Source organism: Saccopteryx bilineata, chromosome 6 (assembly GCF_036850765.1).
Source record: "Saccopteryx bilineata isolate mSacBil1 chromosome 6, mSacBil1_pri_phased_curated, whole genome shotgun sequence".
In the NCBI taxonomy this organism is placed as follows: Eukaryota; Metazoa; Chordata; class Mammalia; order Chiroptera; family Emballonuridae; genus Saccopteryx; species Saccopteryx bilineata.
Window position 1 is genome coordinate 124,991,894 of NC_089495.1, and position 16,109 is coordinate 125,008,002.

Consider the following 16,109-nt stretch of genomic DNA (forward strand, 5'->3'; position numbering starts at 1 on the left):
ATCAGGCAGGTCTGGGTGTACAGAAGTGAGGAAATCCAAACCCTTATTTTCACAGAGCTTATATTCTAGGGAGGGCAACAGACAGACCATAAGTAAGATGAAACATGTCAAGGATGATGAATGCTGAGATGAACAATAAAGCAGGGACAGGGAACATACCATAATGTATTTAACCAGTCTTTCTCTCTCTCTCTCACGAGAGAGAGAGAGAGAGAGAGAGAGAGAGAGACAGGAAGGGAGAGAGATGAGAAGCATCAACTCATAGTTGCAGCACTTTAGTTGTTCATTGATTGCTTCTCATATGTGCCTTGACAGGGGTGGGGGAGGGTGCTCCAGCCAAACCAGGGACCCCTTGTTCAAGCCAGCAACCTTGGGATCATGTTGAGGATTCCACACCCAAGCCAATAATCCTGTGCTCAAGCTGGTGAACCCATACTCAAGCCAGCGACCTTGGTGTTTTGAACCTGGGTCCTCAACATCCCAGTCGGTGCTCCATCCACTGCACCACCACCAGTCAGGCTAATCGGTCTTTTTTTTTTTTTTTTTTTGTATTTTTCTGAACCTGGAAACGGGGAAAGACAGACTCCCGCATGCGCCCGACCGGGATCCACCCGGCACGCCCACCAGGGGCGACGCTCTGCCCCTCCGGGGCGTTGCTATGCTGCGACCAGAGCCACTCTAGCGCCTGGGGCAGAGGCCAAGGAGCCATCCCCAGCGCCCGGGCCATCTTTGCTCCAATGGAGCCTTGGCTGCGGGAGGGGAAGAGAGAGACAGAGAGGAAAGAGGGGGGAGGTGGGGGTGGAGAAGCAAATGGGCGCTTCTCCTATGTGCCCTGGCCGAGAATCAAACCCGGGTCCCCCGCACGCCAGGCCGACGCTCTACCGCTGAGCCAACCGGCCAGGGCCTAATCGGTCTTCTATTAGAGGTCACTTGGGCTATGACCAGTGCTTTATTATTGTAATAGCATTACTGTGAGCATCTTTAAAACAAATGCTTGGAAATATTCCTGATTTTTAAAAATAATAAATATGTGGATAAAGACTTATACATCAAGGATAAGAGATCACCCTTAATTTAGGGTGGGCCCCAAGTTAAGGCCCATCCTTAAGCTTTGACACATTTCCCAGTTCCCCTCCGAAAGAGCTTACCATGTACTCAGTTGGAGGGAGCTAAGCTCCCTGGATTTCAGTGGTTGTTGGAGGAGCTCTTTGGGTCATTTTTACAGCAGGATGAACATATGAAGTCCTTTCCCATGCCCATACCTGTGGTGTTTATACACAGTACTTAACAGTTCCCTTCAATACCTTTCCTCCTTTCTTCCAACCCAAGTGCTAGCCAATTTTTACATCACACTGACCTCTCCCATCTTGCACCTAATTATATATAGCATGTTGTTTCATTACTTATTTCAAGTGACTTATATCTTGTTTCCTTAGAACAGGGGTCCCCAAACTTTTTACACAGGGGGCCAGTTCACCGTCCCTCAGACCGTTGGAGGGCCGGACTATAAAAAGAACTATGAACAAATCCCTATGCACACTGCACATATCTTATTTTAAAGTAAAAAAACAAAACAGGAACAAATACAATATTTAAAATAACAAACAAGTAAATTTAAATCAACAAACTGACCAGTATTTCGATGGGAACTATGCTCCTCCACTGACCACCTATGAAAGAGTTGCCCCTTCCAGAAGTGTGGCGGGGCCGGATAAATGGCCTCAGGGTGCTGCATGTGGCCCGCGGGCCGTAGTTTGGGGACCCCTGCCTTAGAAGATTGTTTTTCCAATTGCTGGGAAGAGTTTCTAGTACTTCCCAGAGCATGTAGCAAAGTATAACACACATGCTAAGTGATTAGAATGGTGCCTCTCAGAACCACAAGCTCATCTACAGGCAGAGGTCTGCAGGTAGTGGTGGCTCCACTTGAATAGGCCAGTCTAGTCTTTTTGTAACAAACCATGTGGGGTGCCTTACAACCCAGCCCAGGGTCATGAGGACTTGGGGGAGCATTGTCAGCTGGAGCCAACTGGTCAACCCACAGGGGCTTTTTGTGAAAAGATTTCTACCTGAAAGACAATCGGAATTTCTGCTCCCTGAGTTTGTACTGACAGCAATTTGTCCATTGCCTTGAGACAGCCACCGAGAGGGCTCGGGCCACCAGGGTGAGCCTGCTGAACATCCCCTATGGAGATGGTGGAGGGGAGAAGCTAGACATCTACTTTCCCAAGGCAGAATCTGAAGGTGAGCAGAGGAGCTGGCAGTCCCTTTGCAGTGCTCAGCTGGGATCCCTGCCTCAGCCTGCAGCCCGCGTTCTGTCTGTCTTCCAGCCCTGCCTTTCCTTTTGTTCCTTCATGGAGGATACTGGCAGAGTGGCAGGTAGGTCAGGAAATCTGGATGAGGAGAGACAAAGCAGGTTCCTCTCTCGCTGGCCTGTGAGTGTCCTGGGACTGCGGCCCCAAATTCCCCCACACTGGGGGGCTTGTCACAGTTCTGGGGCTGGAAGCCTAAGACCAAGGTATCAACAGAGCCATGCTCCCTCCAAAGGCCTTAGAGGAGGACCCATCCTGCTTCTGGTGGCTCTTGGCCTTCCTTGGCTTGTGGCAGCATCAGTCCACGCTCAGCCTCTATCATCTCATGGCCTTGTGTCTCTGTATCTCAGAGTTCCTCTTTTCTCGTATAATATCACCAGTTACTGAAGTTAGAGCCCATCCTAAATTAAGGGTCATCTCATCTCAAGATTCTTAATTACATCTGCAAAGACCCTATCTCCAGATAAGGTCATATTTGAAGGCACTAGGGGCTAGAATGTGGACATATCTTTTCAGAGGACACTGTTTGACCCACTATAGTTCAGTGAGAAGTATGATTAGTCCACTTTGTAATCAAAGGGAAAGCCACAGGGAGTCTCTATCTCAGGAAGTGCCTGTGATAGGAACCCACCCTCATACATTCATGTTCACAGTTCATTTATTGCACCTTTATCCTTTGCTATGTGACAGTCTCTACATGTCAGACCTCCTTCAGTTCTCATACACAGCCCTGAAGAGAAAGAGCATAATCGTCCAGACAAGGAAATAGGCTTAAAGGTTAAATGAAGTCCCGAAGGTCCCATAGCTTGCATGTGATGTGGCAGGGGCAGAACCTATCTTTTCCACACCACACAGGTCAGAGAGGGACAGTGCTGTGGGTGGACAGGACACAGAAGCAGCATGGTGGCCACATTGCCTCCAGTTGTCACACCTTTGTCGCTTTCTATAGTAAAGATGCATCAGCCTTCATGGTCAACCAACTGACAGCTCAGGGAGTGGCCGTGGTGATCATGGCTTATGACATTGCCCCCAAAGGTAATGAGGGTGGTCCTGCAGCTTGGGGGCTGATGGGGTTTGGAAGGGAGTGAGCCCCTGACAGAGCCTAGCCTGGTTCATGCTCTCTGTGCAGGCACCCTGGACCAGATGGTAGACCAGGTCACCCGGGGCATCGCGTTTGTCCAGAGGCGGTATCTGTCCAATAAGTGGGTATCATTAGAGGATGTCGGATGATGCGGTGGGGGAGTACACTGGGTTCAGGCCCTTCGATGCAGCCCAGCTGCCTTTCTGGCCCATGGAATAGAGAACAAGTTGGGATGCCTGATATTTTGAGGAAACCAAGTGCAAACCTAGCTCTCTTCTCTGACTCATCCCAGGGGAATTTATCTGTGTGGACACTCAGCTGGGGCCCACCTGGCCGCCATGATGCTCCTGGTTAACTGGACCAAGCATGGACTCATGCCCAACCTCAAAGGTTTCCATAGAGACTGCAGCCTGGCTGGGCAGCCTTCACCCTCCCTTGTTGGGCTTGCGGGTCTGCATTAACTGCTCAAAATCCAATGCTCGTGCTTGGCTTGACCTAGGGGTTTTGAGCTCTGTAAGCAGCGCCTGTTTGCTTCTCCTCTGCCCCCTAGTCTGGTCTTGCCCCCCTGACCCTGGAGCCTGGCCTGGCCCCGGAGCCTGGTTTGGCCCCATTTTGCCCACATGGTGCCTGCTTGAGACCTGGTCTTGGTGGAGTGATGGCCTCACTTCCCACTGGGTCTTCCCACTGTTTTACCTTTACAGGCTTTTTCCTGGTAAGTGGGATCTACGACCTGGAGCCCATCACACACACCTCTGTGAACATCCCTCTCCTCTTGACCTTGTGAGTCACTCCCCTTCCTTCCCTAGCTGGCCTAGCACCTGCAAGGAGGGGGAGGGGGAGAGGTGAGGCACAGGCTTTTCTCTGTCCTGAGTTGCCCCTCCCCACCCCACCCGTACCAGGGAAGATGCTTGGAGAAACAGCCCACAGCTGCAGCTCAAGGTGGCCCCCAAGCAGCCTGTGGATCCCGCCTGCCATGTGCTAGTGGTTGTGGGCCAACACGACAGCCCCGAATTCCACCGACAGTCCAGAGAATTTTATCAGGTACCCCGAGCATCTTGCTTTGGGCTGGAGGTTGAAAGTCATGCAGTCTCATGATCCTTATCTTTATTTCAGTCAAATGACTCTGAGACCATTATTTACTTAATCAGATGCTTAGTGAGCACCTGGTTTATGTCAGGCACAGTGTGAGAGCCCCTCTCTCCACTCCTGCAGCCTCATATTCCCCCTTCCTCATTTCTCCTACCCAGATGCTCTGCCAAAGAGGGTGGAAAGCCTCATTTGAAGAACTTCATGATGTGGATCACTTTGAGATCATCTGGAAACTAACCCAGAAGGACTATATGCTCAACCAGGTGGGGTGCGTCCCTCCTGGTGAACAGCATGGATCCTGCCCCTATACATGAGGACAGGTGGGGAGGCAGGGAGCACAGAGGAGCCACTGGGCTGGTTTTCTGGTGTCCAGGAGGCTGGAGAACCTAAGTTTGGGGGACCTGACGATAGGAATCAAGTGCCATGCTTGCTTCCTGTACTTCACCGCCCTGCAAATCAGCCCCAAGTGATCTGCAGGGTCTGGTCCTGGGCACACAGGTTGGGATCTGCACGGGGTGGACGGGGAAAGGCAGGTACGAGACGGTGTAAGCCTGTCCGTGTCTCAGCATGAAAGCAAAGTCAACTTCATACAGGAAGGGACAGGTGAATCTGGTATGTAAATGTTTATTGCAGTTTTAATATGGAAAATCCTTTTTAAAGTCAAAGGATAAACTGGCAAAAATATGTGCCATGGACCTGGCAGGAAAAGGTACTACTTTTTTCTGGGCAAGTGGGTACTTGACAAACTTCAGTTTTCAATCAGCTGCCACGTCTGTTGGGCTTTTCTAGCATTCAGTTTTCATTCACATGGTTAGTATCCTTACTATATAAAGAGCTCTTTCTAATCAAGAAATAAATTCACCTGACCAGGTGGTGGCGCAGTGAATAGAGTGTTGGACTGGGATGCAGAGGACCCAGGTTCGAGATCCCGAGGTCACCAGCTTGAGTGCGGGCTCATCTGGTTTGAGCAAAGCTCACCAGCTTGGACCCAAGGTCGCAGGCTTGAGCAGAGGGTCACTCTGTCTTCTGTAGCCCCATGATCAAGGCACATATGAGAAAGCAATCAGTGAACAACTAAGGTGTTGCAACAAAAAACTAGTGATTGATGCTTCTCATCTCCGTTCTTGTCTGTCTGTCCCTATCTATCTGTAAAAAAATATAAATAAATAAAATAAATAATTTAAAAAATAAAAAAAAAGAAATAAATTCTTTCTCTTTATGAACTGAGATAAGTGGCCAGGGCCACTTATCAGGTAGCTCAGTTGGTTGGAGTGCTGCCCTGATACACCAGGGTTGTAGGTTGGATCTCTGGTCAGGGCACATACAAAAATCAACCAATGCATAAACAAGTGGGACAACAAGTCGATGTCTCTCCCCCTCTCTCTCTCTCAAGTAGATAAATTTAAAATAAAATTTTTAAGAACTAAAATAAGTGGAAAATAGACAAAGAGTAAGAGACCATTTTAAAATAGAAATAGCCAATAACCATGGGGGAAGATTAAAGATCATAGAAATGTAACTTGAACACCTTCTTTTTTTGTTTTTGACAGACAGGAAGGGAGAGAGATTAGAAGCATCAATTCTTCATTGGCACCTTAGTTATTGATTGCTTTCTCATATGTGCCTTGACCAGGGAGCTACAGCAGAGTAGGTGACCCCTTGCTCAAGCCAGCAACCTTGGGCTCAAGCCAGCGACCATGGGGTCATGTCTATGATCCCACGCTCAAGCCAGCAACCCCATGCTCAAGCTGGATGAGCCTGCACTCAAGCCAGTGACCTCAGGTTTTTGAACCTGGGTCCTCTGTGTCCCAGTCCAACACTCTATCCACTGCGCCACCACCTGGTCAGGCACTTAAACACCTTTCACTCGGAATGTTTGAGTTCTAACAATGTTCCATGCTAGTGAACAGGTGAATAGGCAGCAAGGGTCATCGCCTCCAGGTCTGCTGCTGGAAGCTCATGCGGCCCCGACTGTTTGGCCCAAACCTGCTGACTCAGGAATTCCTCTGGAATCTGGACAGGAAAATCACAAAAACACACAAAGATAGTCTCCACAGCTTTATTCAGGTTCAAAACTTGGAAACAACCTAAATGTCCCATGGGGTTAAATTACGGTAGACTCAGGTGATGAAACAGTGCATGAAAATTAGGACATATCATGTTGATTCACAAGTGGAGGCAGAAACAGAGATAGTGGCTCCAACATATTCCTAGCTCACATACTTAGACAGCTGGGCCTTTGGGGCATAGGGTGCGCAGGAAAAGAACTGTCCACCAGTGGTGTCAGGAGGACGTGTTTGGAATTCATTTCCATGGTCTACCATGATCATGCATTTTTTCTTTTTTTAACAAACACTCCTAAATGACATCTCTTGGAAAACCTAAGAAATAAATCTTTTGGAGAACCTAAGAAAATAGCCTGACCTGTGTGGCGCAGTGGATAAAGCATCAACCTGGAACGCTCAGGTTACTGTTTTGAAACCCTAGGCTTGCCAGTCAAGGCACATATGGGAGTTGATGTTTCCTGCTCCTCCTCCTTCTCTCTCTCTCCTCTCTAAATAAAATAAATATAAAATAAATATAGCCTGACCAGGTGGTGGCACAGTGGATGGAGTGTCGGACTGGGATGCAGAGGACCCAGGTTCGAGGCCCCGGGGTCACCAGCTTGAGCGCGGGCTCATCTGGTTTGAGCAGAAGGCCCACCAGCTTGAACCCAAGGTCGCTGGCTCCAGCAGGGGGTTGCTCGATCTGCTGAAGGCTCGTGGTCGGGGCACATGTGGGAAAGCAATCAATGGGCAGCTGGGGTGTTACAACACGCAATGAAAAAACTGATGATTGATGCTTCTCATCTCTCTCCGTTCCTGTCTGTCTGTCCCTGTCTATCCCTCTCTCTGACTCACTCTCTATCTCTGTAAAAAAATAAATAAATAAATAAATAAATAAAAAATATATATATATAAAATGAATAAATAAAATCTTTAAAAACTGAATCAAAAACCTAAGAATAAACATTTTAGGATTTGGGAGCCATCGGTCTCCTATACAAATGTCCAGTTCTGCTGCTGTATCTCAGAGGCTGTCTGCCACAATTTGTAAATGAGCGAATGTGGTGAGGCTCCAATCAGACTTTATTTTATGGATGCTAAAATTTGAATTTTACACTATTTTTAAATTTTCATTTTAAAATTATGGTTGCACTCTTATGTTGGTTTCAAGTGTACAGCATTGTGATTAGACAATCATATAGTTTACAAAGGGATTCTCCCCGTGAAATAAGAATTTTATACAATTTTTACCTATCCATAAATAATATATTTTTTGGATTTCTTTTCAACTTTGGGGGGATTTTTTTGGTTTTGGTTTTTTTGTGGCAGAGACAATCAGAGAGAAGGACAGATAGGGACAGACAGACAGGAAGGGAGAGAGATGAGAAGCATCAATTCTTCATTGCATCGCCCTAGTTGTCCATTGATTGATTTCTCATATGTGCCTTGACCGTGGGGCTACAGCAGACCGAGTAACCCCTTGCTCGAGCCAGTGACCTTGGGTCCAAGCAGGTAAGCCACGCTCAAGTTAGCGACCTTAAGGTCTCGAACCTGGGTCCTCCACATCCCAGTCCAACACTCTATCCACTGTGCCACCGCCTGGTCAGGCCTCTTTTCAACTGTTTAAAAACATAAAGCCATTCTTGGCTTGTGGGTCACACACAAATGGATAGTGACCAGGCGGTAAGTCTACACAGTCCTGGGCGCTGCATTAGATAGAACATTTCTGAAGGGAGGTGGGAAAGGACTCCTGAGTTGCATTTCTGTGATCAGTAATGCAGCCTGTTTCTTTCATCAGATTCATCCTGAGAGCGCTCACAAGAACCTTTCCAATTCTGGGGCTTGTGTCTTTCTTCCTGATGCAGATTATTTTGAAAACAATCTTCCATGAGTTCTGATGGCTCCTGAACCCCAGATGACGTGCACCCAACTTGTGATGCTTCTCCAAGGGGCCTGACCACTGCCCCCTTCTTCCAGCCTCCACTTCCCCAGAGCCTGGTAACCCCTGTTTGTCCACTTGCCCTGGCAAGAGCCCATTCTTCCCACTGCTCTCAGCAGGAATACAGGTCTCCACTGCATGCCCTGGCCTGGATTCAGCCACTCCAGGGATGGTCCCGCCCAAGACAATGCTGCATGATGCCGGGAACCACTTCTTACCAAGTCTGACCCTCCACCCTGCCCACCCCACCTTCTGAGAAAGGTGACAGAAATGACAGCTCCTAACCTTTCGTACACTTCTCTCCAGCTTGCTGCCCATAAACCTTTTAAAACAAATTAGAAAAGAATATTCTTTCGTGATCTGTAAAAGTTATATAAAGTTCAGCTTGTGGATAAAGCATCAACCTGGAATGCTGAGGTTGCTGGTTCAAGACCCTGGGCTTGCCTGGTCAAGGCACATATGGCAGTTGATGCTTCCTGCTCCTCCCCCCTTCTGTCTCTCTCTCTCCTCTCTAAAATGAATGAATAAAATCTTTTTTTTTTAAAGTTGTATAAAATTCAAATCCACAAATAAAGTTTCATTGGAGCCCAGCCACGTTCATTTATTTACAAATTGTCTGTGGTGGCTTTGGAGCTACAACAGCGGAGCTGGGTTGCTGTGTCAGAGACTGCATGGTCCCCAAAGCTAACGTATTTATGAGCTGGCTTTTTTCAGAAAAGTTTGTTACTCCTCCTTTTTTTTTTTTTTTTTTTTGTATTTTTTCTGAACCTGGAAACGGGGAGAGACAGTCAGACAGACTCTCGCATGCGCCGGACCAGGATCCACCCAGCACACCCACCAGGGGCGGACGCTCTGCCCACCAGGGGGCGATGCTCTGCCACGACCAGAGCCACTCTAGCGCCTGGGGCAGAGGCCAAGGAGCCATCCCCAGCGCCCGGGCCATCTTTGCTCCAATGGAGCCTTGGCTGCGGGAGGGGAAGAGAGAGACAGAGAGGAAGGAGGGGGGGGGAATGGAGAAGCAAATGGGCGCTTCTCCTATGTGCCCTGGCCGGGAATCGAACCCGGGTCCCCCGCACGCCAGGCCAACGCTCTACCGCTGAGCCACCCGGCCAGGGCTGTTACTCCTTCTGTAAAAGCTTCCCAGACCACTTCTGCCTTTTGTTTCACTGCTTTGTCCATTCGGTCCGTGGCTCCTCATAACATTGGGGTCTGTCGCTGAAAGCCCTGGGATGTTAGCCTCGGGGATACTACCTTGACCGTGACAACAATGAAAGCCACAAGTTTCCTCTGCCCACCACATCCCACTGCCTCTCTGCCTCACTCTGAATACCTTGCAGTTCAAAAATGGTTGATTATAGGGGGAAAAAAGTAGTCTCAATATCTGTCAATAAGGTCTAAGTACATCTGAGCAGCCAGCCACCACATGGCCATTAGATTGAGATCTATGTTTACAGAATATTCAGGCACAGAATTATATGATGAGCCTGACTGGTGGTAGTGCAGTGGATAAAGCACCGACTGAAACAATGAGGTCCCAGTTCGAAACCCCAAGCTCACCAGCTTGAATGTGGGATCAATATGATCCCAAGGTCACTGGCTTAAACCCAAAGGTCTCTGGCTTGAAGCCAAAGGTTGCTGGCTTGAGCCACCAATTTGAGTGTGGGCTCACCAATTTAAGCATGGGATCATAGTAATGATCCCAAGGTCACTGACTTCTGCTCAAAGGTTACTGGCATGAGCCCAAGCTCACTGGCTTGAACAAGGAGTAACTGGCTTAGCTTGAGCTGCCCAGTTAAGGCACATACAAGAAGCAATCAATGAACAACTAAAGTGAAGCAACTATGACTTGAAGCTTCTTGCTCTCCTCCCTCTCTCTCCCTTCCTGTCTCTCTCAAATCAATAAATTAAAAAAAAAAAAAAAATATATATATATATATATATATATATATATATATATATATATATATATAATTCCCAGCTGCTGGGTTAATTCTTAGCTGTGGGAATCTGATTTTTTTTAAAAATTACATGACCAAAGCAGATGCTTCATGATAAAATAGATTACCATCAGTGATGTCACCTAATATAAAACTTACAAAGTGTCCTGTTTCTGAATGTGCTTGTGCCTCTGTGAATACGGGGAAGAGTTAGACCTCCCACACATCTCTCTTCCCTTTGGGGAGGGGGTGGAGTGGGAAGTGTGGAATGTACTGTTGGCTTCTGGGTTCTATGTATCTTTTAGGATAAGAATGTGATGAATATTTAGATGTAGTCTGTAACTTGAAACGTTAAAATAATAAAAAAGCAAAGCCCTGGACAGTTGTCTCAGCGGTAGAGCATCGGCCCGGCATGTGGATGTCCCAGGTTCAATTCCCGGCCAGGGCACACAGAAGAAGCACCCATCTGATTCTCCACCCTTCCCCCTCTCCTTTCTTTCTATCTCTCTCTTCCTCTCCCGCAGCAAAGCTCCATTGGAGCAAAGTTGGCCCAGGAAAGAAAGAAAGAAAGGGAGGGGGGAGGGAGGGAGGAAGGGAGGAGGGAGGGAAGGAGGGAGGGAAGGAGGGAAGGGAGGGAGGGAGGGAGGGAGGGAGGGAGGGAGGAAGGAAGGAAGGAAGGAAGGAAGGAAGGAAGGAAGGAAGGAAGGAAGGAAGGAAGGAAGGAAGGAAGGGGAGAAAGGTGAGAAAGGAGAGAAAGGAGAGAATACTCCAAAAGCCTTCAGGATGCATGCAAATGAGAATGACCTGGATGTAACTTGAATTGCTCTAGATTTTTAAAGGAAATTTTTAAAGTAGGACTTCATTTAATATTTGTAACAAATTCCTGATGGGACACCTCACAGCTGCTGACAGGAAACCCAGGCACCACATGAGGCGTTGAGCATTGCTGTCTTAGGTTATGCTGTTTGAAGGCAAAATGCCCTAAGGTAAGCAAAGGACAAAACAAAAACGTGTTACCGCTGTGTGATCCTGTTTTTATTTAAGGGAACAGAGACACACATACAGGCACATGACATGCTCTACACAGGTGTCTGTAGGGACAGAAAAAAGGTAGGAGACTACACATGTATGTTTTTTTTGGGTTTTTTGTTTTCATTTTTGACAGAGACAGAGCAAGTCAGAGAGGGACAGACAGGAAGGGAGAGAGATGAAAAGCATCAATTCTTTGTTGCGGCATCTTAGTTGTTCGTTGATTGCTTGTTGGTTCATTGCTTTCTCATATGTGCCTTGACTGGGGGGCTACAGCAGAGCGAGTGATCCCTTGCTCAAGCCAGTGATCCTAGACTCAAGCCAGTGACCTTGGGCTCAAGCCAGCAACAATGGGATAATGTTTATGATCCCACGCTCAAGCCAGCGACCCCGTGCTCAAACTGGTTAGCCCGCCCTCAAGCTGGATGAGCCCATGCTCAAGCCAGCGACCTTGGGGTTTTGAACCTGGGCCCTTCTCATCCCAGTTCGACGCTCTGTCCACTGTGCCACCATCTGATCAGGCTACATGCGTATGTTAATAGTCAACTGACAAGGTGAAATTGTGGGCAAGTTTCATTTCCTTTTATCAAGTATTATTTCCTCTTTATATTTCTATAAACATTTTAATTGACCATAAAAGTTACATTAAATAGACTGAGATTAAATAACTGATCAATGCTAAATTTGCTGATTTGGGCAATTATGCTCTGATAATGTGAGAGAATGAAATATTTAAGGGTAAAGAGTCAGGATGCCTTCAACTTACTCTTAAATGGCTCAAGTAAAAAATATACATATATACATAGCCTGACCTGTGGTAGCGCATTGGATAGAGCATCAGACTGGGACACAGAGGACCCAGGTTCAAAACCCCAAGGTCCCCTGCTTGAGCTTGGGTTCATCTAGCTTGAGTGCGAGGACACTGGCTTGAGTGTGAGATCATAGACATGACCCCATGGTCGCTGGCTTGAGCCCAAAGGCTGCTGACTTGAAGCCCAAGGTCGCTGACTTGAGCCCAAGGTCACTGGCTTAAACAAGGGATCACTTGCTCTGTTGTAACCCCCTGGTCAAGGCACATATGAGAAAGCAATCAATGAACAACTAAGGTGCTGCAATGAAGAACTGATGCTCATCCTCTTCCTGCCTGTTTGTCCCTATCTGTCCTTCTCTCTATCTCTATCACAAAAAATAAAGTAAAGTAAAATAAAATAAAAAATAAAGCGTCAACCTGGAACACTGAGGTTGCTGGTTCAAATCCCTGGGCTTGCCTGGTCAAGGCACATATGGGAGTTGATGCTTCCTGCTCCTCCCCCACTTTTCTTTCTCCCTTTGTCTCTCCCTGTTTCTCTCTCTCCTCTCTAGAAAATGAGTTTAAAAAGTTAAAAATATGTATATGTATACTGTATATACATACACACGCATATGTGTGTATATGCATGTGTGTGTGTATACACACATATGGAGACAGAATGAGGATAATAAAATAAACAGGCAAAATGTAAACCAGTTAGAAAATGTGGGGAAAAGGTATATGAGTCTTCCTTGCACTATTTTTTCTAAATTTAATTTAAAATCAGAAAACAGGAAGCTACCCAAACACCATGACACTGGAAGCATAGAGGTCAGCAGGCCCACATGGAGCTGGAGGACTAACGAGTCCTCTCATTGTGCCCTCTGCCCAGCCCTTCAGCTGGGGAAAGGACAGGAACGCCCTGTTCTGACAAAGACCAAGGACACGGGTAGTTTTTTAACTCCCGTAGGCTGCTGGACACCTTCTCTGGGGAGGGTAAGGGGCACCTGGTCATTGCCTGCTCTCCTTTAGGGTTGTCACTGTGGTGGCCCTGCCCTGCCCTGGAAGGCAGTCCTCCAGGACACCCAGGGCTGGGCGGTCAGCCGGGTCCTCAAGGACTTAGAGTTCCTCCCTGTCCCTGTCCTTTGCCTTTCAAGCTCACTTGGAGTGTTCTGTGTGGCCTGGAAACTCTCCTTCCAGACTGGAGAAGGTCAGGGTGGCGCCCCCTGTAGTTGCCTAGCATTGGGAGCTCCACGGGGAGGGCGCCTGGAGCCTGGTTTTCATCCTGGATTCCCTGCCTTCTCCAGACTTCTGCCAGTGGCTCTTGTTGCACTCGCCGGGTAAAACAAACACTGGAGACGTTTGGAGAGTTTCAGACAAAGTTTTATGGCCAAGAGAAAAAGAAAACAAAACAAAACAAACCTGCGCAGGGGTGAACTCAAGTGGTAGTCACAAGAGCCACACCGAGCGCCTACAGTCTAGGGGTTCTTATAGCATAGCAAGCAAGCAGTTCATACAGAAGCAAATTTGGCATTTAGCAATTGGCTCCCCCAAATTAAATTCTAGTCACGTGCCTTAGTAACCAGTCATACAGTTGAAAGCCCCAGCTGGAAATATCCCTATCTATCCCCTAGGATGTGGTTACATTTACTGTCTTAGGAGTTCTTGTGACTTCCTTATCTCAAGGACTCCTTAGCTCCTAACCATCCGGGGAGTCTAACGACTTCTCTATCTCAAGGACTCTTCAGCTCCTAGCCATCCTGGGAGTCTGGGCTCACCTGTTTACTGGACTAGTTCCTTTGAAGTTATTTCTAAAGCCTATTAATATATTTTATAGCTTTTATTCGAATGTCACAGCTCTGCGTCTCCATTTACTCAGGTCCCAGACCGTAAGGGAGTTTAGTATGTGAGAAAGCTGCTTTAACCCACTGAGCGATGCTACTCACTGAACAAAAATGGTGTGGGGCAACTGGCTGGATTGTGGAAGATGTGAATCTGAACCCTCTTCACACACCCTCCATTGGCATACTTCTGAGGGATAGGCGGTCAAGATGTCAACACAAAACCAAAGCCAGAAGAAATCATCAATGAAGAACTTGCATAAGACATCTTAGAGTGGAACAAGCCCTTCTCAGCATGGCCAAAACATCCAAACAACAGAAGACAACCAGAAATAGAAAACAAGAGCCAGAGAGAAAATGAGCAAAGAAACAGACTGCATAAAAATTTAATTTTTAAAAACTATTGATTGTGTTTTGTTTTTTTTTGAAAAATTACTTTGCTGTTCCACTTATTGATGCATTCTAATGGTTAACTCTTATATGTATCCTGATGGGGGATCAAGCCCACAACCTTGGTATGTTGGGACAATGCTCTAACCAACTGAGCTACCTGGCTGGGGCAAACTGCATGAAGATTTAAACATGACAAGGTCAAAAGACAAACAAACTGGGTTCAGGGCTGAAGGACATGACACGTGAGGTTAAGCCCCTTCTGTGTACAAACCTTCACCAAACAGTAGGGAAAACCTCAGTAACCCCACAGAAAAATGGGCAAAGACATGAACAGATAATTCATGAAGTTTAAGTGACTAATAAACTTGAGGAGAGATGACTAGCCCCTGCTTTTAAATAAAGAGACATGACTAAACACAAGCATCTGTTGCTTCGAAGTCTCTGGTGGGCAAAGTTCAGAAATTGATGTGACAGCAGTGTTGTGAGAAAACAACTCTCAGGGGTCAAAGAAAGTGGACTTGACCTCGTGTTAACCAGGGAAACCTTTGGCCCCGAGAATCTAGCAATGAATAGAAGCAACAGCCTCCCTCTCCTTCCCACCTCAGTATGGATCTCCTTGTCTGTCTCGGTAAGGTTTTCTCTCCCCTTTCTATTTCACAAAATTGCTCACAATCTTCTCATAAATTAAGCTGAGGAATAAATCCAAGCCACCAGCTTCTTAAACAATTCATAATGACTGTGACTGGTAGAAATGAACCAAACAAAATTTGACAATGACTGAAGCAGCATATGGTAAGTGTCTTTATTTAAACTGATATAAGCCTCAAGATCATTTTAGTTACCAAACTGAGATGTTAAAAATTGGACCCAAGGGCCTGACCTGTGGTGGCGCAGTGCATAAAGCGTCGACCTGGAAATGCTGAGGTCGCCGGTTCGAAGCCCTGGGCTTGCCTGGTCAAGGCACATATGGGAGTTGATGCTTCCAGCTCCTCCCCCCCTTCTCTCTCTCTCTTTCTCTGTCTCTCCCTCTCCTCTCTAAAAATAAATAAATAAAATTAAAAAAAAATTGGACCCAAGGCAATAGGAATGGGGTAGAAATAATGCAGACAACTCAAAATGGAAAAGGCTGTTACTGGTAAAATTTGATTTAGCCAAAAGCAGACCTATTAAACTAAATATTTGTTACAAAGTCCTATGGAAAATGGGGAATTAGTGTGTAATGAGTGGAGTTTCAATTTGAGAAAATGAAAAAGTTCTGAAGACGGATGGTGGTGACAGCTGCACAACAAGGTTAATGTGCTTAATGCCACTAAACTGGACACGTAAATGGTTAAAATGGTAAATCTTATGTTTATGTGTATCTTACCCTGTATAATTGTGTATATATATCAATATATATACACACATATATATAATATATAATATGTATGTATAATATAATACAGTGGTGTACCTTGACACACGAATTTATAATAGTTCATTTCATGGCCGAGCTTGTGGCTTAATTTGTTCATATGTCAAATTGAATTTCCCCATTTAAATTAATGGGAATGCAATTAATCCATTCCAGCCCCCCAAAACCACACCAATTTTTCTTTTATATGCTTTTAAATAAGAAAATATACTTTATAAATAACAAATACACACATATATATA

At 46.4% G+C, this 16,109-nt stretch overlaps 1 protein-coding gene across 7 annotated transcripts in view; it reads left to right on the top strand.

Annotated features, from left to right (window-relative positions):
* The window catches only part of AFMID (arylformamidase), a 27,391-nt gene extending 12,052 nt beyond the window's left edge, over positions 1-15,339 (top strand). Inside the window, exons 4-13 of one of the 7 annotated variants that reach the window (XR_010726091.1) lie at positions 2,137-2,241; positions 2,328-2,376; positions 3,259-3,344; positions 3,439-3,511; positions 3,683-3,780; positions 4,092-4,170; positions 4,290-4,431; positions 4,638-4,742; positions 8,323-8,724; positions 14,099-15,339. Coding sequence is in view for 6 of the 7 variants with exons in the window: in XM_066235721.1 (XP_066091818.1) it covers positions 2,137-2,241; positions 2,328-2,376; positions 3,259-3,344; positions 3,439-3,511; positions 3,683-3,780; positions 4,092-4,170; positions 4,290-4,431; positions 4,638-4,742; positions 8,323-8,415 (830 nt within the window). In the remaining variant the exon portion in view is untranslated. Of the gene's footprint in view, positions 1-2,136; positions 2,242-2,327; positions 2,377-3,258; positions 3,345-3,438; positions 3,512-3,682; positions 3,781-4,091; positions 4,171-4,289; positions 4,432-4,637; positions 4,748-8,322; positions 9,054-14,098 lie in introns of those variants that run through there. The other 6 variants (XM_066235724.1, XM_066235721.1, XM_066235722.1 and 3 more) reach the window with 6 other exon arrangements.
* Positions 15,340-16,109: the final 770 nt, after the last annotated feature.